This window comes from Mya arenaria, chromosome 3 (genome assembly GCF_026914265.1).
Source record: "Mya arenaria isolate MELC-2E11 chromosome 3, ASM2691426v1".
Taxonomy (NCBI): Eukaryota; Metazoa; Mollusca; class Bivalvia; order Myida; family Myidae; genus Mya; species Mya arenaria.
Genome location: NC_069124.1, coordinates 70,659,122 through 70,682,424, shown reverse-complemented (window position 1 = coordinate 70,682,424; position 23,303 = coordinate 70,659,122). Strand labels below are relative to the sequence as shown.

The 23,303-nt window shown below is 34.2% G+C and overlaps 1 protein-coding gene across 3 annotated transcripts; it reads right to left on the bottom strand.

Moving 5' to 3' along the window:
• Nucleotides 1-365: 365 nt before the first annotated feature.
• On the bottom strand, nt 366-22,256 carry LOC128227138 (repulsive guidance molecule A-like). Of its 3 annotated transcripts, none has more exons than XM_052937378.1 (4): nt 21,643-22,256; nt 11,413-11,582; nt 10,262-10,734; nt 366-6,081 (listed from the first exon to the last, which is right to left on the bottom strand). In XM_052937378.1, exons 1-4 carry the CDS (start codon nt 21,657-21,659, stop codon nt 5,395-5,397), a joined length of 1,347 nt encoding a protein of 448 aa, XP_052793338.1. In that variant the 5' UTR covers nt 21,660-22,256; the 3' UTR covers nt 366-5,394. The 3 variants fall into 3 exon arrangements, with proteins under 3 accessions (XP_052793338.1, XP_052793339.1, XP_052793337.1); XM_052937379.1 differs by lacking the exon at nt 21,643-22,256 and adding an exon at nt 11,686-11,730; XM_052937377.1 differs by lacking the exon at nt 21,643-22,256 and having other exon boundaries at nt 11,413-11,727.
• Between the last annotated feature and the right edge of the window lie 1,047 nt (nt 22,257-23,303).

The window sequence follows — 23,303 nt, the reverse complement described above, 5'->3', positions numbered from 1 at the left end:
AAGACGGATGCTTTTATAGACAAAAACGACCAGTTCCTATAAGTTATCTGCAGAATTTGTGCAAGATTTCCGGTATGGAAAAACGCCAAAGTTTTCCACATCTGCGAGAATTTCTGAGCCACTATCAGATTGTAAGGTCTCCCGTTCAATGATCCACAAGCACCGAGATCTGATCATACACTGGGCCCTCCCCCCACCCTTTGTTTAAAACCTAACATTCAAACATGTGCGCCTTAAACTGTTCCAAAACATGAATAATACAGACCACTATCTGCTAACATTCGAAACGACTTGAAAGAGCTCGATATTCTGACATATGAGCCAATACTATCTAGCGTGCAATAGTTTAAAGCCAATTCAATGAGTTTTTTTGAAAATTGGTCACACATTTATTCAAAACAGTTTTATAAGATTAAACTAATTAGACTAGGATCAACATTATCAATGTTGGAATAAAATACTAGACAATGAGGGCACCTCAATCACACAATTAAGCCTTGTTTAAAACATCTTTGTCTTCAAGCAAGATGTTGTAATTTGCTCTCTTGGTAATATTCAGTATAATACAGCACACATGGAGTCAAGTGCTAAATCTTGCTGAGCTAACTAAAACATCAAGTATGCATGTAATTTCCAAATCTCATCAAAATTTATTCATAATCCAATTTTATCTCTAGCCTATTTCCAACCATTAAGATTTGGAAGAATATCAGACAATCAATAAAACTATACCAGATGACACTTCTGAAATTACTATGACATTACTTTTTCATCGTTTAAACTAACAAACAAGTAAACATAATTATATATTGTATTGCCAATCTGAAAAAAAAATATCCAACTTGGGCTAAAAAAAAAAATCTGCTGCTATCAAACTTCAAAGTCGAACATGTGGACTGAATTACGAAGTCACATAAATGGGGGCGGTTTTAGTGTCTGAAATGGTTGCCAAACGAAGGTAGATGTTGGACTATATGTATCAAAATCTTAATGACTTGGCCAGGTGTTCAGCGAACAATGCCTACAGATATTTTATCCCGATACACACTGCATGCCTACCTAAGTTTTCAGCTATAGCATTTATCATTTGTTATGTATGAGGCAAAGTAAACTCAGTTTTTTCTTATATATATATATATAATGCTTTATATTTAGCTTTCTTGTGTCATGCAAAAATATTAACAAGGAAAAATTAACAGGCTATATCATTAAGATCTATTTTTTCACCAACCAGCTGTTTTGAATAAAAAAACTGTGACATGAAATAAACAAATGTGAAAATAATTGTAATCTTAAATACCATACTGTAATGAAATCAATTAACAATATTAATAAAGCCAGATTTAAAATATTATGCAAACCAACCCATATGGTGTTCAATGAAAATAAAATAGAAGTAGACAGAAAGTTTTCAAATAAATTGGATACTTTTATATCATGTTAAATCGTCTTACATACACCTATATAGGATTTCCTTCATCATACATTTGAACAATAGCATGTCACCTCTCCTTTCAACAGAAGACTTTGGGGTAAGGAGTATAAAGAAAAGATTTACAAGGCTTTCTATTCCACAGGTCAAGTAGTAAATACAATGTTACCAAATGAAAACACATTGCTACTTTAGATACAGTGTTTCAACTGAATGTGTTTTAGCTCCTGGAGTTTTTCAAGTTTTAACCCTAATTCTGTGAAAGATCTGTTCACATCAGTCTGTCTCTATGACCAGCACAGTAAAAATGAAAAAAAGACTGGTTTAATATAAGGTATAAATACCAACATCTCAAGAAATGCTCAAGTGGGTGTGGCACAAATTCATGTTCTTATCATTCAAGCCAAGACCCTGTGAAGGAGAGGTTACACAGCACTATAGAAAATGCAACCAAATGTAACAACTAAACCAACACCTGCCAACACAACTTTCAAATCAGACCTGGCCAAGTAATTAGTACCTAAGTATTCTGCACAAAAGTTTTAGCAAAATAAACAAATGCAACATGTTACAATTGTATATAAACTCAATTAAGTTTTATCATGTATTCATTAGTTCTTCAATAAACTGTCCACAGATAAGCGGATGGCATTTCAATTGCACATAGCAATGATAATTATTAAATAGTTGTATTGAGCACTGACAATGTTATGAAATTAGCTGCGAAAATTATTTGACAGGTAAGGTTGTTAAAAATGGCAGAAGATCACAGCTGTATCCATATGTGGTAAATTGAGGGGAAATTAAAATTCTCAATTCAACATAAACACCTGGTCAACTTGTAAATACGTAAATAAAGTGACTAATGAAAGCACGTTTGCATTTTACATTAACCTTTAAGCTCATTTTATACATATTTGTTCCCCATAAAATGGCCTTTCTTTCCCCCTTTTTTATTGGCGGCACATGAAAACAAAGACATGCAAACTGCAAGCACCTGATACCCTTTTATAAACAATAATATTCAAATCAAGCTGATCTTGTTTTACCAAGAGCTTTTGAACTCTATTTTCAAACCTTAGATTGTAAACAGAGTCCTTAGGAGTGATTTTAAAGAGTTTTACTTGTTAAACGTGTAAACAATGTCGGCTGAATAGAGTTAGAATCTTGGACAGAAGACTAAATATTGGTGAATTTCGACATGAGCTTTTTAAGAGGGTTTTTATGCAGAGAGCGCAAAACAAATGCATTAAAAGTTATTCTCCTTTGCTTATTTTTGATACCCTGATGGTTTAAATGGTATACATGTAGACTCACACACATGTATGGCAATAAAGATGACATTGAATAGAAAAAGCAGTCAACTTTTTGAACATAAACATGGTGTAAATCAAACAGAATTGAACTGAAATCAAAGAGTTGGGCGAACAAAGTGAAAAGAACTTGACTACAAACAAGGACAATGGTGAAAAATACATAAAACTCCCCATTATTGAGTCACACTTGGCTGACAACACATAAACCACAGAGAAATTTAGCAAATTTATCCCTAAATTTTGGAGGTACTAAAAAGATGACTGAGTTTATACAAACATAGTTTGCAAATGTGCCAATTTATCTTTTATGAGCTGTTAAAATTCAAATATCATTTAGCTTTATATAAAGAAATATAGTGCAAACTCAGCAGGGATCCACCTCACAAATGCAAATACGTTTAATATCTCAATGCATCCCATTGAAAATGGAAAACATAAATAATGACACATTCTGAAAATACTTAAGAAATGTAAAAAAGTTAAGCTTCATTTTCTCATTTCAAAAAAAAGAGTTATAAGTTAATATTTGGGTGTATGTACAGTCTATCCCCCCCTCCCCGTTATGTAATATATAATCCTGATGTTATCACTGTGTACGGCTGGTAAAATACAGAGATAACAGTAGGAGATCAATGCACTCATTAACGTACATAACTCACTGTCTTGTCAACCCAAACAATACATGTTGAAAATTAATATTGTACAACATGTACAGTACTTAAATCTTGAACAGCTTTTCTTTGAAGTATTATCATTTCAGCAGTAACAATATATAACCACACATAACATCTTCCTCTCAATACAATAACAATTTCCCCAACAATCGAACAACAATCGAACACCAGTCCTGACCATGAGTGCAATGTTGGGTAACAATGCACAGTTAATATAATTGGAAAATAATAACAATATATCCAATTATCTCATAATTGTATTGTGCGATTGTTTTATCAAGAGGTTCTTTATAATCAAACCACATGAAACAGAACTAACTTCTTTGAAATTTCTCACTTAATGAAAGTTTTTAATTTCAAAGTATACCAAGATTCATTTAACATTATTATGAATAACCACATGAATAGCAACAGAAAGATTAAAAGAGTGTCTCAAATTGTGTAAATTCGGCATTTCTACCCAACACTACACACATGGCCTGTAACCCTGGACCATATGTGGTCCTACAACACTGATTATGCATTAGGTCAGTTTGTATGGCACAACTAAGACACTGGTCAACCCGGCCGTGGATTCTGGCCACACTGACCAGGCCGTTCTTGCATCATTTTCTCCCGTCATGTGATTGAAGAGTGCAAGATGGGGGAGCTCCAGTTTGTCGCCTGGTATTATAATATGACCAAACAAGGTATGACTTGGAGCCTTAAGCCTTTCAAAGGTTTTTGGGGGTAGCGCAAAATGTAATTCCGTTTATACTTTTCGAGAGTAAACAAGACATAAGAGGAGTTAGAAGATTAAAAAAAGCACTGAAGTCTAGTAAAGCTGGCTACTTTCTAAACGTGCGAATGAATAACAGGCATAAAAAATACACTTCTACAGGAGATAAGATCATGACAGGAGAAACATACAATTTTCAAAATAATACCACACAGTTTCACAGGTATATATATTACATTTGCATGGGTGCAATTCTGCACAAAATGGATTTGGCATAGAATTTGGTTGAAATTGGATGACCAATGAAAAATGATGTAACATGATGTATGACTAATAACAAATGACATGACACTATGAGAGCTGAAAAGGTTCATACATAAGAACTATATTCTTCAATGGAAGAGGCAATAGCAATGTTACACCTCTCTGTCTATGGCAAAACAAAACCTGGCTTAAACTGCCACCATGAATGAATTTCTACTGGCCATTTTAGCGAACCAATGGTGTTGAAATTAATTAATTAAGTCCACAATAAAATATTTGTTGATTTTAGGAAAAATATGGTACACTCGGTATTGTTAGATCAAACACATTATTGTATAAAAATCATAAAGCAAAAAATGTCTAAGACAGATATTATTGCTTAAATCAACAATTTAGTTGAGAATAACTAATGAAAGACACATTTCAAATCCATTTTCTAATTAATCATGTTTCACTAAGCTAAACTTCAAAGCTGGGTCTTGAATAAGTCCTTATTTATATGCCATTTTCTAGAAAACAAACTCATAAAATATCTTCTTACTAAAGCATGTTACTAGATTTATTGTAATTGTATGCAAGAACATTCATCGTTTATCAAGAATTTATGATTATATTATTAAAGGCAAAATGCCCTTTGTGATTTTTCTTCGTTTAAAAAAATGCTGTTTAAGCATCATAAAATGCTGAGAGAAATTTTCCAAACATTCCTCTATTTTTCCAGATAACTTTGAGATGTTTAACACTCACGTTTTCATTTTTACATAATTCATAATACTAGTCTTCTAACGTTAAGTAACGAATACAGCACAGGTGATGACAATGATAATAAAGATGATGATGAGCGATGATGAGCGATGATGAGTCTGTGATGGAAACTGCATGGTCCAGATGCAGCAACATGTACACATCAATGTCTGGTCTCCATGGTGATGGGTTGCCATGGAAACTCACCTCACCTTGTGGACATGCTGGTACACCTGTTAACTGCTGCTACGTCACAACGCTGGGTGAACATGATGCTGCCAGTGAAAATGTTGTCAACATCAGCACAAGTAACACACTAAAAAAACTTATAGTGCACCGTATCCCTGAACTGGGGCTGTATATATCTATAGTAGTTCTATTCTGTTGAGTTTTATAAAAATCTGGATCTAACTTTAGCACATCTTGTAAAGCAGCATAAGCTGACAGTTTGAATGTTTCGTTCCCTGTTGTAAGTAAATCGAACACACAGGAATCGAGATAGAAATCAACTAAATTGGCACTACGACAGAGCTGTACCGCGTCTTTTCGCGTCATATTCACATTGGTATTGCTAATCTCCATTTCCTTTGAAGAGAGAAACTTCTGATAATCTATAATTTCACTTTTTGGACAACCCTTAGTACATAATTCTAACACAGCACTATTGAATGTTGAATTCAAAATCTCTTCTGGCATGCTTATGGAAAACGTCAAGTAACTTCCGACCAGTCGGATTAATATTTTTGTATCAATATATTTAAGGGTAATCTCAACATGTTTGCCAGGGTCCATTTCAACGAGTTTGACACTGTGGGACTTTCCATAGCTTGTCATTCCATCCTCGAATGTGCCAGGAAGTTGCTCCGAGTCGGCCTGGTACATGATGTACTTGGAGGACGCACAGTTTTCATTCTTCTTTATTATGACCGTGAGCTGAAATGACAAGGCAAGATAATTAGTACCTGGTATTAACATATCTGTCACTCTCAGATTATTTATTTACACTCATTTGCAAAAGCTGAAGGAAAGCTGAGTAGCTGTTTTTAACCATTTAAAAAGTATAAAATTATAGAGTTAATGTTATACAGTAATAAACATTTACCATGAAATTCATTATGATCATCAGGTTCACAATTAGATCTTAAAATTGGAGGAGGGTAGTGTCTATTTTATTTTAATAGAAATTAATTGAAGAATACTTTTATTAAGCTTTCACACATCAAGTTTCAAGATGAGCATTATGAGCTTTGACATGTCCATGATACAGCAAATTTCATCAAAATACTACAAAGTCGCCTTTCCTGACAGAGCCTTTCGTGTCAATACACCGTGTCATACACCGCAAATAGTTTATATGTTAGACAAAAAAACAAGATTTCTGTAATAATAAACCCCAGGCCTGTTTCAATAAGATCTTAGTCCTAAGCCTTACCCTGCCTGTTAGTGCTCAGGAACAGTGTAAAGTCACAGGCAGAATGGTTACTAAAAACAGTCTTGAAATATCTTTATTGAAGATTACCAGCAAAAATAGGGTTACACCTGGAAATTTATGATCTAAAGCTTTATGATCTTTATGATGAAATTGAGCCCAGGTTTCAACACTGAAAGACAACGAGGCCACCAGCATACTACAATGTAATTGAGAAGAACACAAACATTTCGTGGCTCTTTCAATAATGCGATAAAATGATGAATGACTGACATGACACTGTCACTTAACATGCAGAAAAAACCGTCATGATTACACTTAATAGAGTAAAAAAACACTGTCAATGTGTTCATTTCTGGCCAGAATAAAATCTTTATTGTACAATGGAGTTGCACACTTGTTTATGGTCCAAAAACATAATCAAGACTAGTATTGTTTCTTTAAAACCTTTTTCATTAAACATTTTTCATTAATTTCCAAACGCTTGAGAGCATTTGCCGGAACATCCAAACTAATCAATATTTGATCGAAAGGGGCTGACTAAGTAGTTTTGATGATCGATTGTGAAACACAAGTGCTTACTGGAGTTTTTAAAACAAAGCATCTTTCTCAACATTTATTCAACTTTCTAAAAACTAAAATTGTTGCACAGACAGAGAGAATGGGGTTGAGATAGGAGACTGGAGTTAATGGAAGTCGAGAGGCTGATGGGTACCAGGTGGAGAAGGAAAACACTTCTAGCGATAAGTCTGGGGGAGAAACATAGCAACTCCAGTGTTGGACAGATTATGTCAGATTAGACGTGGTTTCAATCTAAGGAATTGGGGCTCCTTTGTGCCATCTCAGATGCCTTAATTCTAAGCAGAATTTATAATTACACAAAGTGCACATACATAGGGCTATTATAACAAAGGAATATACCCTTAACCACACCCCATGCAACATTATGCTGGGTACAAACATATGTCATGATTTTTGACCATCACCAAAGGTTATTGCCATTTTATATATCTAAACATATATCATTACAAGTACTGGCTATCACTTAGGGCCAGTTAAGGTCATCATGGCCTTTAAACAGCCTAAGTAAATGACCTTAACATTGATAATTAGATAAAAAAAATCAAGCAAAAATAAAATAATTCTGCACTGATACATGCAGGTTGCTTGGAACTATTTGAAGTCTCATAGGACTATGTTTTAGTTCTGGCAATGAAGTTTTAAATACAGCCCGTTAATAATGTATCATGTACCCACTGACCTTAACCAAATGACTCTATAAGGGATTTATTAAGACAATGAAATAAGTGGAATAATGGATAATATCATGTATGCATTTTAAAATAATTGTTTTTTTAGTTTAATTCCTTAGTTTGGCCAGATATGAGTGTTAATTGTCAGATATTTTCAATAAACATTATCAAAACACTAGAAATACCACAGTTGTCAAAATAATGATAAAGAACTCCGTTAAATAATTTAAAATAATGATGAAAGACACCATTTTCATTGATTTTTCCTAAGCGGTTTATATCATTAAGCATGCTATATATTAATTGCAACGAACACGCAATCTGCCTAACACAGAAGAATAAAAACATGTCTTTTTTCCTCTGAAAAAATGAGATTCTGAAACCAATACCAACTAGTGTGCAGACTGTATTCATGTACATGCCTATAGATTAGAAATTAAGAATCCACATAAGAATACACCCTAGAATTTCTATTCTAAAATGCTTTATACTTCAGACTGCACACATATAACATATTACTGGGTTTTGCATTTCAAATTTAAACTACATTTGAATTTAATTAGGGTCAACTTCATTGAAATAGATTTTTCTCGGCTTAGTGGCTTTGAATCATGCCTGCCGTATCCAGAATTTCTATTTTAATGAAATAATTTAAACCAGTAGTGGGCTTAACTATATTGACAAAATTATCATGACCCCTCGCTTCGTTGTTAAGTAAGGCACGAAACTTTGTTTGCCAACTGAATTAGACCCTGGATAAAATTTATCATAAAATTAATTAATGAATATATCGACTGTGAGGAGCAGTGTTTGAACTGGGGACGGGTTTTTGTGTCCATGGTTATACAGTCGAGAGCTAACAATGTTCAAATACCATTCGCAGATGTCCTTGTCTTTATCAGCAAGCTATTTGAATTATTTGTTTCATCTTGTTGTCTCTGACTGTTAAAATATATTACATGCATTTTTTTCACAAATCTGCCCAAATCTTAATTTAATGTGTACTTATTTGCCTTAACATTTGTGTCTTATTAAGTTAACTTTTTGCAACAGCTCAGAAACAAAAGGAACAATTTTCATTATTTTTCAAGTGCCAACAGAGCAAGCCAACTGTGCTTTTTGTTCCAAGATGAGAGATATAAAATTGCAAAACCAGTCTTTCCTTGAAGTGCTGCACATGCCCAAAACTTCACACTGAACTTGTAAGAAAAAACATGTGTTCCTGTACGAATCTAGATTTCTCATAGTTTAGGCAAGATATTATGATAACAGGCGATGCCTTGCTGAATTAATATGTTATGTTATAGCCTTTCTTTGAAGTTTAATTACACCAAAGTTGTAATAGCCAATAAATGCTGCCAAAACTGGAATCATGGGATATTATGATACAAAGATATTCATGTGTACTCAAAATTGCCAGGTTCTCCTAACAATTTGTTCCCAAAATTGCCAAATTGATGTGCTTCTATTAACATTTTGCTTCTTTTTGATTTGGTATAATGAGTATGGAGCAACAGTTTTCAATTTCCATATCTCTAAATAATGTAATAACCAAAAACTTTGGACAGACTTCAAACTTATTAAAAGTACATTCCTTGGAAGTAACCATTTCGTGGGAATACTGTGAGGAAACTTGAAAGCCTTCATGTATTGTGATTTAGTATGTAAAGTTGCCTTATTGTTATATACTGTACAGGTATGACGGCATGCTAACATTACCTTTAGAAACACTTTAAAACCAAAATTTATAAAAGAAACAAGATGACCTTTCACTTTTCATTATCAATTTCTTAATCAGACAGTCAGAGCACAATATGCATTTAATGTACAAGGTGGGTTGGAAAATAAATCATTACATTAGATCCTATCTTTCAACACCTGACACAGTTGTGCCTCCTGGTCCTTTAACCTGTCAAAAGGGGCTGGCCCTTCCCTTTCCTCATTAATAAAAAACAATCAATAATTGAATTAAAGAAATACACAAGGGCCTTTGACATCATAGCTGTACATGTTTCAAATTGACAACCTAAAAGCTATCATTTTAAGAGTGATTGATTAATATCAATTTCATTCAAGATAATTAAAAAAAAAATATGTAAATAAAGTAACGACTTTATTAATTCTGAAATTTATGTACTAGTACTTGAATTGTTGCAAATGCTAATAACATGTAATCTAATTATGTTTAGAAGAAATAGTACTATTGTAACCACTTAGAAGCAATAATGCTGTACATGTTATTTCTAGAGTAAATCATTTGTATAATAGCACACAGGCGCATGAGTCTTAATTTTTTTCATGGGCCTTCATATTTGCCTACTGAGCTATTACTCTGATTCTCCTACAGACCCAAGTGCTGCCAACATTTATCCTGCCCATTCTTATGATAAATTTTCTTTTGCACATATTTTAAAGAAATTAGCTTCCTTACTTTACTTGTAGCAGTTGCTCCATCTGAGAAAGACACTGGTTCGTTGGTTACTTGCACTGTTAGATGCTTATTGTCCACTAAAGGCCATGCTCCCTTCACTCGGCAAGTCTGAAACTCCCCATTAAATGTCCGCAAATGAGGATCACCAAATAATCCACAATGCTTGTATGTGTTGCTTCCACGAAATGTGCACAGTTCATCAGGTGGCAGCACCGGCTCAAACTCCCCGGTGTACACAGGTCCGCCCGATGTGCAGTTATGCTGATTCATCTGATTGCGTACCACTTTTTTAATACTATGGAATTTAATGTTGCCCTTACAACCAAAGAGCTCTTCAAGACATTTCATGTAAGTTCTATAGCCCATGCACTGGATTTCACGTTCGGAAGTGTGAGTTTCTTTGAGGTTCTGTTTCAATGTGGCTGCAGCTACCTGATAGTTGTCCCAGCACTGGTCAACATTGCACGCTAGCACTGCAAAAGTTCAAATTAAACATTACATTGTATTTCAGTAATTATTTTATTATTATACTCATACTAGTCAGAAGTGGATGTACCTGTAGTTATTAAAGCAATTAATAAAATGATAAATCTCCTTTAAATACACAAGAAGATAAGTGTTTAATCAATAGAATGATTTTATAATTAATGAAATTCATGATATTCCACTCATGATATACCCTTACACATGTATAAATTATTTAATCATATTGCATAATTTATTATATGATCACATCATTTTAAGAATTTATCAAAAATTAATCAAACATCAGTATACTATTCATCTCCAAATATGTACTTCCAAAACAAATATTAATACATGAATATCATTTTGGAACCATAGTATGTCAAGAGAGCTGCATTTTGTGTGATATGCAATTAGTTTCAATTAAAGGACAGGTGCTTGATCAGGTGCTAGGAACTACACTAATTACTACATATATAGATGGCAGAATGTTTCTGTGGTAAATTATACGGATATCTATTCCATTTTCTACACTATGATAATGAAAGTAATAAAATCAAACGAACTACCATTATCAAATATACAACCCAACTACACTCGGGTAGGTCCAGTGTAACACCTAATTCATCCGAATAGGTCACACCAATTAATGGTATAAAACAACTTGGATTAAAGAGAGTTAGTACCTGTGTTGACTAGGAGACACGCTATGATGATGAGGACGGACGGACCCCGCGCTGGTGGGGCGACACGGGGGCACATTTCCTCGCTTCCATGACACGAACCCACCACTCTCGAGCCCGGGTCACTTTCTGCCAAAATGTCCGAACAGTGCGACTTCTTTCGAGTTTTACGTCTGGGAATAAAGTAACAATATCCATAAGCCATGAAGCATTTTCAAAAATCTCCCTCTGTAATTTACATTTTGTTTACCGATCAACTCAACTCTATTAACTCACATTTAATTTGAGTTAAATCCAAAATTAGGTTCACATAACATGCTCTTGTCTATTTCTATACACAACTGGCATAGTGTACTGTGCTAAATCCGATCTGGGTCAGGAGGCGGAGCGTATTGCACAAACCTGACACCTTTGACCGGCGTACTGCGCGCTGATTGGTCCAAGATAAGTCATACATATCAAACATCAATAGCGCTGTCAAAATGAAATCCAAACAAACATGGCCGCTGGAGATTTGATTGGTTGATAAGCCTATCTACTTTCACACCTGGAGTGTAAGGACAACGCTTCAAAAATAATTTAATCAAGATAAAAGCAGTCGATGAAATTAATTAATAATTTCTTTTCAATTTATTAAAATCTTGTTTCATCCATCAATTACATAACTATGAGGGTGGTAAAGATGCAAAACAATTTTATTTTGATATTGATAAAATAAAGATAAAACGATCTTGTAAACTCATTTTGAAAGATCATCGAAAAAATCTGTAAAATTTCTGCATTCAGATATGGAAAGATACATAGAACACATTGCTTTGAAAAGGCACTTAGTACAGTTTCAATTTGATATATAATTTTACAATTACAAGAGCCTCATCTGGTCGCCAGTCTACTAATTTAACCTATATATATATATATATATATATATATATATATATATAAGGGAAGTAACTATAATATCACACGAGAATTTTGTACACCGGAGCTGCCTCCCATATGACAGGGAAATTGGTAGCCATAAAATTCATCAGAATTTGTTCAAATTAAAATTTGACACATTACTTCCGCAAACTGGATTTTCTGGAGCCTCTTAGAACTAGCTTTATTGATCAGCCTCTGACAGTTCCAATTTTGCCAGAAACGCGTAGTCTGAAAGTTGTTTTCGGCGCTGCCAATAAAATGTTCTTTTCAATTCTTCAATAAAAGGCTATTCATGATTTATATGACAAAAACAATTCACTGGAGAGCAGTGAATGCCTAACTTGGAATGCAAAGCCAGTGAGTCAGGAGTATTTTTCTGACAGAATTTCAAATTGGAAACAGAATCACAGCTGGTAATTCAAAGTAAATTGAAATTAGCCGGATCTTAAGTTTGTTTTATTTCTTCCTATATTTGGTGAGACAATTTAAGTTGAGCATTATCTTAAACAATCGCTCGAGGAATTCCACAAGTGGTTCACGACGCTCCCTGGGAGTTCTTGAATGATTAGACACACGTTCTTGTTTAAAGTTATTGCTTGTAAGCTTTCCTTTATGGCCTTTTATCTTAAAGACATTATATTGTATATTCTTCGTACTCGACATGATGATATTCATTGGTTTCAGTATGTTACATGAATTACTACGAAGAAGTTTGTACATATACAACAATCTTTATTCAAAGTCAACTTAGACAAGTGAGCTATTTTACTACGTTGTAAATGGTTAATCTCTTCACGCACCTGGAATCACCGCTTATACTGGGTATTGTAACCTTTGGCGATAAAGTATATTAACTGAAATAAAACATGACACTATAATAAATACTTATACATATATATGTATATAAATATTATACGCACCAGCCGTCTTTAAATTAAAATTATCATTACCATTTCAATTAAGGCAACAGTCATTTTTGGTTATGAAATGTATAAAGCTTTAGGTATACATTCCAGTGAATTTTAAATAAATTCTGTTATTGGGAATATATAGACTACATCTGAGAGATTAGTGGCAATTTTGTTTATATTGTACAACCAAATGATCGATCTCGGCTGTACTCTGAGCTCCTGTAATTCCAATATATAGGCAAGTGCGATTGATTCATCATTCCGTTGATGTTGTAAACACATTTATTAACACTATGAATAGACTTACGTGTTGTTTTTTTCAGTATACCTAATGCCTGTTACAATCAAACACATGTACAATCTGACACATGAAACACATGTACAACCTGACACGTGCAAATCCTAGAAGTAGCCAGTGGATAACGTTTCTTTCGTGTTTGTCAGGTTATTGACGGACCAACCAAGGGAAGACCATGCTTCTTTATTGAAGGCTGTTTTGTTTTGGCGTTTAAGTAATTTAAAAGCAATGTCGGTCAAGACGAACAAAACAAACGGACAGCAAGAAGATACCAGCAATATACTTTAGTTGATTATTGTATCTGTACAGAGCATTTTTCGAAAAAAAACACACAACATTTTTACGATTGAATACAACAACTTCTTGCAATCAAGTAATACAAGTCCATTTGCGTTTTTTTCGTTTGTCTTTGACATCAGAACATACTTGAAATCTAAACGATAATTGTAAGATTATAAAAAAATCAAAAGAATTCACAATAACCCAGGATATAAAACACGTCTTTAAGAGTTTGTTCCTCCGTTCTGTTACCCGCGACACATTGCCAGGAAACACCAAATTATTATGGTCGTAATTTCGTCTACCCCCCCGCCCCCCCCCCCCCCCCCCGCGAAAAAAACGAATAGACGAAACTTGCAAAAATCCATCCAAATAAAATGAAGTACCGATAATGCATTTAATTGTTTTAATAACTTGTTTACAACACATTGAGTACTAAGGAACTTAACAAAACGTATATTTGCTTTAAAATTAATGGATATAATGGGCAGAATTAATTTACCAGTTCGACGTAGCGCTTCAGAATAAATCAAGAGTGAAATACATATAACGTGTAAGTACGCCTAATTTTAGTTGTGAACAAGATGCCGTGAAAAAATAAGCATAGCAACATCGAAGAAATGATTTACAGATAGGCTGCAAGTAATCCATCATCGCACGTCGAAATATAACATTGTCTTGTCAAATCTTGAAATGCGCTGGGAAGAGATTGTTTATTTAGTCTAGTTGTCACTGGTGTGAACCTCCAGCCTGGAATTCACTTTTTCTACGAATTCACCTCTTTCCCCGTCCCCGATGGAATGAAAACATAATTAATCTACTGCCGATTTCTTTAACACTCTCTGGATCTGATTTCCACCGAGGTTATCATGTAATGTGTGCAAAGCCCACTCTGCAAACGAATGCCACTTTCTCTGCAGGGCACGAATAGCACGTTACCGCAATGTACTAAACCATTCTTTGATTCAAAACAATGGCCACAAATGAAACATAATCACCTAAAACATGGTCGTTTTTTGTATTTAATCAAAGTTTTTGCGCAATCAACTCGGTTTTGGCACTGTTGATCTAGAGATACAGTATAATTATGTATAAATCAGGTTTGCGTGCATTATCTGTATTGCTTTTGAAGATTTCAGACTGTCTTTAATCAAATTTCATTCGGGGTTGATATCGGTCTTCTTCAAAGATTTTCCAATGATGGTGTACATTGGAAAAGCCATCTTTAAGAAAGTTCTTGATTGATGCGGCAGGTTCTCGGCCCTGAGAGTACAACAAAATATCCCCGCTATATCACTCATATAGCTTGATTCCCAGATGAAAAATGAATTATGGCTCGATAGTGATCATATGTGAACGAAAGTTATGAAGCTAGGGATGTGTTATATTCATACATATTGGTATTGTTTTCGCATTACTGTCAGGGGCGGCGAGCAGCGTACAAGGAGAGACATGCAAACAACGTGTCAGCCTGAGGCCCGGCAAGCGCGAGATACACTCTTGAATCCGTTTAATTTCAAGAAACGAAATAAGTTATAAATGGTGCACAGGAAACACACTGATTTATGTCTTCTGTAGAAACAAAAACAACAGCAACACCACCAACAACAACAATAATATTCGTAGCGAGCTGAAATAAAAATGCAAGCACCCCATAGCTCAGGCCATGTCTTTAGACCTGAAAGACTACTTCACATATTTTATGTATTCGTTTTTCACATATTATAGAAAATATTGTAAACAAACAGCATAATGTACTGTCATTTGATCAAGTTCCACTTTATGTAGACACCGCATCGGGGTTACAAGCATTTCATGGAGCACTGCATCCCCTGTTTCATTTGTCTTGATTAAAGTTGCCTTAACTCATGCCAATATAAAATGTCTTGCACATTTATCCTTCCATGTTTATTATTCACAAAAGATGAAAACCATAATTGTTTGCTATAAAAACGTCTTGCCAATACTGGACTAAATGCTTGTTTTCCAAGAAAAAATAAATTTACTATCAATGGGAAAATGGGATGTTTCTCCCTTGTGTCCAAATCTTGTCAGGGAGACATAAATTACAGGAGTTACCGAAATGATGTTGCTAGCTTGTCAATCAATAGGCAATTACTATTCCAAACAATTTTTGTACGAACCGAAACGTTGGTTTTGGATCTATGTATTATTTACTAGGCAAACCCAAGCAGAACACACCATAAAACGTTATTACATGAAACGTGTTCCAGTAACTTGGACAGTGTTACATGAGTAATTCTTGAACTGTAATGTTTATTATAGAACTGACATAAGTATTTATCCTATTTCCAAAGCATTTTTTCAATCAAATGATTTAAAGAACCATGTATAAATGTACTTTTTAATACGACTTTCTTCTATCTCAAAACAGCACGATCGTGAACCTTTGATACAGATTAAAGGATGTAAAAAGTATTTTCTCTAGAAACAAGTGTTCAAGGTCACGATAACATATGTTATATTCTGGGTGCAGACTAATCATTCTATCGGAATTATCGAAATACGGTTAAATCAAAACCATTATTTATGTATTATATGCGTATTATTTAAGGATTGATACCATTTTCTCTTGCGTTTATGCTGTATGAACGCAGTAGGGCACGCGAGCAAATTCCACGAAGCACGCTATGGAATGACGTCATACTACCTTGCATATTATACAAAATAAACGTCAAGTTTTATCTACACGAAGGACTAGGTGAATGTAATTATTAAGTAATATGTATATGAAAATTGGGACAATTTTAAATTCAAAAGACGGTATTGACCTTGAAAACATTGCTGGAATCTTTTGTTGTCTAATACGAGAGGTGTTGTTGAAGTGAATTTCAATAGTTTCATTTTTGTACAGATTTTCCCAGTGTGACCATTTTTGGGATCTGACTATAAAGGTAGTCTAAAACAATACGTGTTATACGGGATTCTTCCAATCATTAACGTCAAAAACAGGGTTTTTTTTAATAAATATTGAAATTGTATTTAGAGAAGTATTTTATGTTTGAAATAGATTATAAAGGTTTATATTCATTTTTTACCATGTAAGTGCAAAGATATTTTGGACTTACTATAAAGGCAACCGATTTCGACCGATTTAAAGATAATCATAACTGACAATAAATTTTAACATTGACACAACACTAAATTATGTTTAAGCAGAATTAATATGTACATAATTACTTAAATGTATATAGTAAATGAATACGCTAAACAAAGTAGTAATACTACTTTTAATAATTAAGGAGCATATTATCATGATACTATATTGATAAATAATGTAAATAAATGTACACATGAAAGTCCAAATTCTTTTCTATACTAATATTTTTTTCATAATGAAACTAAATGTATTTGAAGTATACAATTACCTTTTCCAGAATTTTAAATTCTAACATGTTTAACAACAATTCAATTTAAACAGAATCGTAGATCTGTTTTTCCTGCGTCTGTGATCGATGGGGATTATCCAGTGCCGACAGTATTGTAATGCAGCAAATACGCGTTTGTCCTATGCAAATAAGGCATAAAGGTACCTTATGGCAGATAGAACATTTTTATGTTGTGTTTTCGCATAAACTATGTATTGAAAGATAACCTAATACAATATGTTTGATTTTGAATTATAAAGAAAAGATGAACAATATGACCGTATATTACGCCTCCAACATAAATGACGCAGTGCCATTGGTCCAGAACTGGTCACGCGGTGACCTCATAAGATTCCACATTGGGTCAGTAAATTATATTGAACCAAAAAATGTCGACGTCTATTTTCCGATGGAAAAATAAGTCATTTCCCTTAAGTTGATCAATGTTGACAGATCGTCGACGTGGTATACTAGTAAACGTTACGGGTTAAATAGGTGACCCGATGCTCGAACCCGAATATGGTTCGATGCGCCCCGTATATCTCACATCGGGTCACCTACTAACCCCGTAAATTATAATACTGTCCAAATACCTTGTTATGTCGCTGTAATAAAATGCAGTGGTCATGGAAGGTTGTACGTATTCAATCGGTAGAGCGTTGGACTCTGAATCGGACAACCCGGGTTCGATTCCCGGGCGGACCAGGTCACTTCTGTTGTGATTGGTTATGAAATCCTTTCTACGGCCATTCGCACTGTACCACTGCCCCTGGCATGTACAGAAGTTGTCAGTTCCTTGCAGAGGTGAAGGCACCCAGTACTGGTTCTGCCCAGGATAGGTGTGCGGTGGTTGAACTGTCACTCTGGGACCCTTCAATGTGCTCACGCCGGGACCCGGAGTATAAACTACTAACACCACCACCACCAGGTTGTACGTATTTTGAATGACATTATTTTGCGTTGGAAACCGCGGTAACGTGTAAAACACTGAACAAAATGAATAAAAAAAAAACCGTTGTAGAAAAGGAGTAAATTCGAAAAAGATAAATTTATATAACAAATATAAATAATTTTGTATATTTTCTCAAACACTATTTGATGAATTATATGATTTAATATTTTTGTAGATTCTGCTCCTATGTTTTGGAAGTATATATATATTGCACAAATCGACATAAAGAGGACAGCAGGAGGACATATCAGTATATATATATATATATATATATATTTTTTTTTTAAATGTATGAAATTCATATTGTCTATCTAGTGTCTTCTTATCAAAGCGTTTTAGATAAAACTCGTGATTGATATTAAATTGTACTACCGTTTGTGTTTAGTCAAAAGCAGGCTTAAATCAGTATGTCGAATAATAACACAACATGTTGTCAACATTATGTTGACTTGTTTACGTATAAACTGGATATGTCGACCTTTCACACGTTATGACCGCATCATTTTTGCGTGAAGTCGTCATAGCTTGTTCGACTGGTTGTCGACAAAAAACAAATTCGGCATTTCCAGAAAAAAGAACTGAACACGTCGACATAATTTTTACAACATGTCTGATATAACTCATCAAGTTGACCACGCTACAAGTATATACGATATATTAAAAGTTATGATTATATTTTATTATGTTTGCAATTATCTTTAAAACCGTCAATAAGAATCACCCAAGGATTGACTATAGGTAGCTTGCGATATTATTTCTGAATAAAACATGTCTCAACTACATTGCATGAATACGAATACATGAATACAATCTTTGCAATTATACTTGTTTTTTAAAATTCAGACAAAAACTTCCGTGTTGTATATCTTATTTCAGCATATATCGTATATACTGATGGCGTGACCATGCAGTCTTGTCAACTTATTGTTATGTTATCTTGACCAGATACTAAAATATCACAATGTGTTGTCGCCAAATCAGGTTAAACACGTTATGGTTTTCGACTTTATAATAATGGTGTCCACATATCATATTCAACCAGTTATGCCGATGAAAAATAAGTCGTTATGTCCGCTTTATAAGTAGGCAAATCGACATATCTTGTTATTACTCGTCAAGAGGTCGGAGTTGAATACTACAACAGAGAGAGTAAGATAGGCTCGCCCCAACCTGAGCTTAGGGTGTTTTGCGGAACGACCGCAGAACACCTTGAGCGGGGGTTGAAATCAAAGTATCTTACACGTGCGGCCATGGTCATACGTTTTCTCCGCCACCTCAGTTTAACAAAATATGGAAAAAATGTATTTCAACTTTTTGTGTACATACGGGTACTTTTATCTCTATCCTTGCACATGATAAGGATTTACAACGTGCCCAAACATTTGGATCTACTTATCCGGGGTGGGAGAAAAATGTATCCCAACCCAAATGCAGGGTACTTACGGGAACGAGGATTACAATCAATAACAACGGGTTACCAACAGTAACATCCCTTCGCTATCGATATGAAATGGGGGTGATTTTTTAGTTGGAATTGCTATTTCACCGGACACGCATGCAAAACTCCCCAGGTATTCAAAACAGGGATATATATGACACCGGCAGCGAAAAAGTAGTCATCTACATCCGGGCGTTTTATCTTTACCCACGTTTATCTTCCAGGACTGAAATGACCGAATATCCATATTGTCTAGCTTTTTACGTACATACATCGTTACACCATAACTTATGTATTACATATTGTTTGTTAATTATTGAATATTTTTTCAATACAGTTACTAATCAGATATGGTTTTATACTTTTCCCCTTTATATGGATTCATAAAGTAAATCATTCAAAGCTAAACCAACTTATAAGGTGAAATTTGCAAGACAATTATAAATGAGTCTTTTATCAGAAAATGTGTCCAATAAAGCACAGGCGTCATCTAATGTCATACCAGAAGATTGTTTTCCCCAAAGATATACGATATTTTGATAGTTCACACATTTCTTACATTTTCATTGATTTTTTTCAATAAATGTATTTTAAACACTACACCCTGTACTTTTATAAAAGTTGATATAGTTGATTGGCATACAAATGCTTTGCAATGGTTATCTTCAAACCAAGTATAGAAGATACGACTATCGGTCTGACGAACAGACGTACCTTTTTGACTAATTTGTAGAATAGATTCATACCTGCTGGTTCGATTGTTCGTTAATTTCGGTCAAATCTACATAGTTATACTCAATGATGCGGTGACAGAAGTGCTATCATTTCTATGAATCGTGGTCTTTCAGGCAGTTAACTACACTTTAATTTGTGATAGGACAGTCTGCGGACCAAGCAATAAGGCAGCCAGTGGGCACGATCAGACCTTTACTCGAAACTCTAAAACTCTACTCCCTATAAACATGTTACATATATCTGTCATAGCGTTAGTTTATTCTAAAGACAGAACTCTATCACTCGGAACACCTCAGTCATTTTCCATCGAAACCACCTCGGATGTATGCTGGTACACCTGTCCAGAAAAACTACATGTAGTTTGAAACAATATTATTTCTATTATTCAATAGTAGTGGTGGTTTAACGTGTATTTTGTATCACTTAGTTTAAATTGATTCGCAGTGAAGTAGAATTTTTGAATAAATAAAAAATTAAGATTTCTCAGAAAAAAAGTACTAAGGTTTTACTGACTAATTCAAGTCTATTACTACGCGATCATTTTATAGAGTAGTTAAATGTAAAGAATTCAGACAGTGTAAACCGTCCATATACATCCGAGGTTGTTTTGACAGTTTCGTGGTTGGGCTGGAACCACCGACCTCTTGTGGTATCGTTACGTTGCTATATTCATACAAACATTTTACGATTAAAAGAACCAATCCTTTTATCAAATTAACTACTGGTAAACGATTTTTTAATTGTGTGTAACCATGAACGTATATGGATTCATTTCGGAGCAGTTCTATGTTCTTTGCATAGTTTGAAAATAATGCACCATATGCGTCTTTAAAAGTTACGTTTTAAGTATGTTTATTTTGTATATGTGTTTTATTTCTATAAATATTTTATTCTAAAACATGAACTAGCGAATTACACTGCTTATTTTAAATCAACTTTATCTCAATAAAGGCTGCTGTAATATCGAAAAAGCGAGCATTATTATGACATTATCATGAAACAACCGATTTAGCTGTTATCTTCTATGGCCGTACTTGTAACAAATAAAATATACGAGTAAAATTTTGATTTTACTCATAAAAAAGTGTCGGTCCTGTCATTTTATAAGATATCAGATTTAGCACACAATTTGCAATCAAGCAAATACGAAGACGTCTTACAACCTGTTTTAAATAAACGAAACGAATATTGTTTCATTCCTATCAAGTAAGAACACATACACAATCTTTGTTATCGTTAAAATAACATTTACGATAATCCAGATTATACGAAGTACGGATGAAGCTAATACAAGAAAGATATCCACCAACCTGTGAAGCCAGTTCATAGTTGAGAGCGGTCACTTCCTGTGCATGCTGTCAAGTTTTAATAAATCCACATATATGTGAAACTCTCCAACTGTAAACGTGGTTATAATATAGGCAAAGAAACTGTATTCGCAAATAGTTCTCTAAGTAAATTTAATGATATTTTCCCTAATAAATAACGTTCCTTTCTCTGTTAACAATCAAGAATTAATACTGTGTGAATGAATATTACTCTGTGGTAGATACATCTTGAAAGTCGCTGAAGTTTGATATTAGATCTGTATCACACATAATTGTATCATATATTATCGTGCAACAGTTTTATGTAGTTTTATATAGCTTTATTGGTAGAAGCAACGACTCCTTTCACATAAATTTAACCATTCATTCCTCTTTTCAGTATTTTTTTTCACACTGCTGTGTTTTCACATCCCTGAGTCGATTTCCCCGTAACCTAGCGCGTGCAATGCGCGCGGGAAATTCTAACGAGTGTCATCTGCATAATAACTTTTCCAGATTTTCAATGCAGACCTTAAATCCAGATTTAAATGAACAAATCTCATTTGAAATCTAATGGTACATTGATACCCACTTTTACACTTAATTAACTGTTGCTATGCGTTGACAATTGCGTGCATAAAAATGAGGGAACCTTCTCCACACTTAAGCCTCTATTTCCACAGTTTGAATACAAAGCAGTGAAATCCAAGTATTCATGTTTGTCTCTTATATCGGACTTTTTTTGTTTTTGATGCACAAGTTAAGAAATTCGATCAGGAACTCTTAATCGACTTCAAAGACACGCGGACGAATCTGACTAGCTTAAAGTCTGCGTATTAAGCGAACATAGTAATAAAATCTTCAAGCATTTTTAAGCATTTGATATTAAACTTCACAATTTGTTTGCTTATTTCGCTGAAGGTTTGAAAGGTTGTACGAAAACCGCCGTATTGACACGCAAAGTTTGCTGTTTTAGTACGAAGTGCAAACGAAGTGTTTGTTCAGGGCTCTTCCCGGCGCTGGAACATAAAAGTGTTAATTTTCTCCTACCCGATGAATAGAATGCCGAAATTTGCATTTATATTGCCACATGTCTTCGTTATATAGACGAGTAATTATCTGCTACCCGACCATTTCTTACATAAAATATTACAACTCTCAATTTAAAAGAGACCTTATACAGGCCGTAAAAATCAAATATGGGGAAAGGCAGATCTTTGTGCGGGACACTTTAAAAGGTAACAAAGTAAATACGCTGACAAAGGGTTGTAAAGCTACTTGAAGAAGCAATCAATTCAAAGAATTGCATATTATTTGCATGACTAAAACCTGTTCTAAATAACCCTTTCAAGACTGATTTTATGCTTGTAACGATAATTTATTGAATAAGAATATAACTTTTTCTTAAAAATACAAGGTTTCCTGCCTCCAACATTTCATCAAACGCATATTAGTGTCATATCTTTATCATTAACTATGAATAAATTTTTAAAAGTTGAATACTTTAAAATTATGGAACAATGACATTTTCGGAACTTCATGGTAAGGAACAGAATCAAAATTGATATTTGATAAGGGTTAATGACGGTTTAGCAACTAACCGAGATCATATATGCGTGGGGTATCAAAATGTACGGGGTATAACAATGGACGAGTTATAATGT

Coding starts and splice junctions, on each gene's coding strand:
- LOC128227138 (XM_052937377.1), bottom strand. CDS start 11,614: ATGGCTTATGGATATTGTTACTTTATTCCCAGACGTAAAACTCGAAAG. Junction 10,735..11,412: donor GTGTCTCCTAGTCAACACAG/GTACTAACTCTC, acceptor GAACTTTTGCAG/TGCTAGCGTGCAATGTTGAC. Junction 6,082..10,261: donor GAGCAACTGCTACAAGTAAA/GTAAGGAAGCTA, acceptor TTGTCATTTCAG/CTCACGGTCATAATAAAGAA.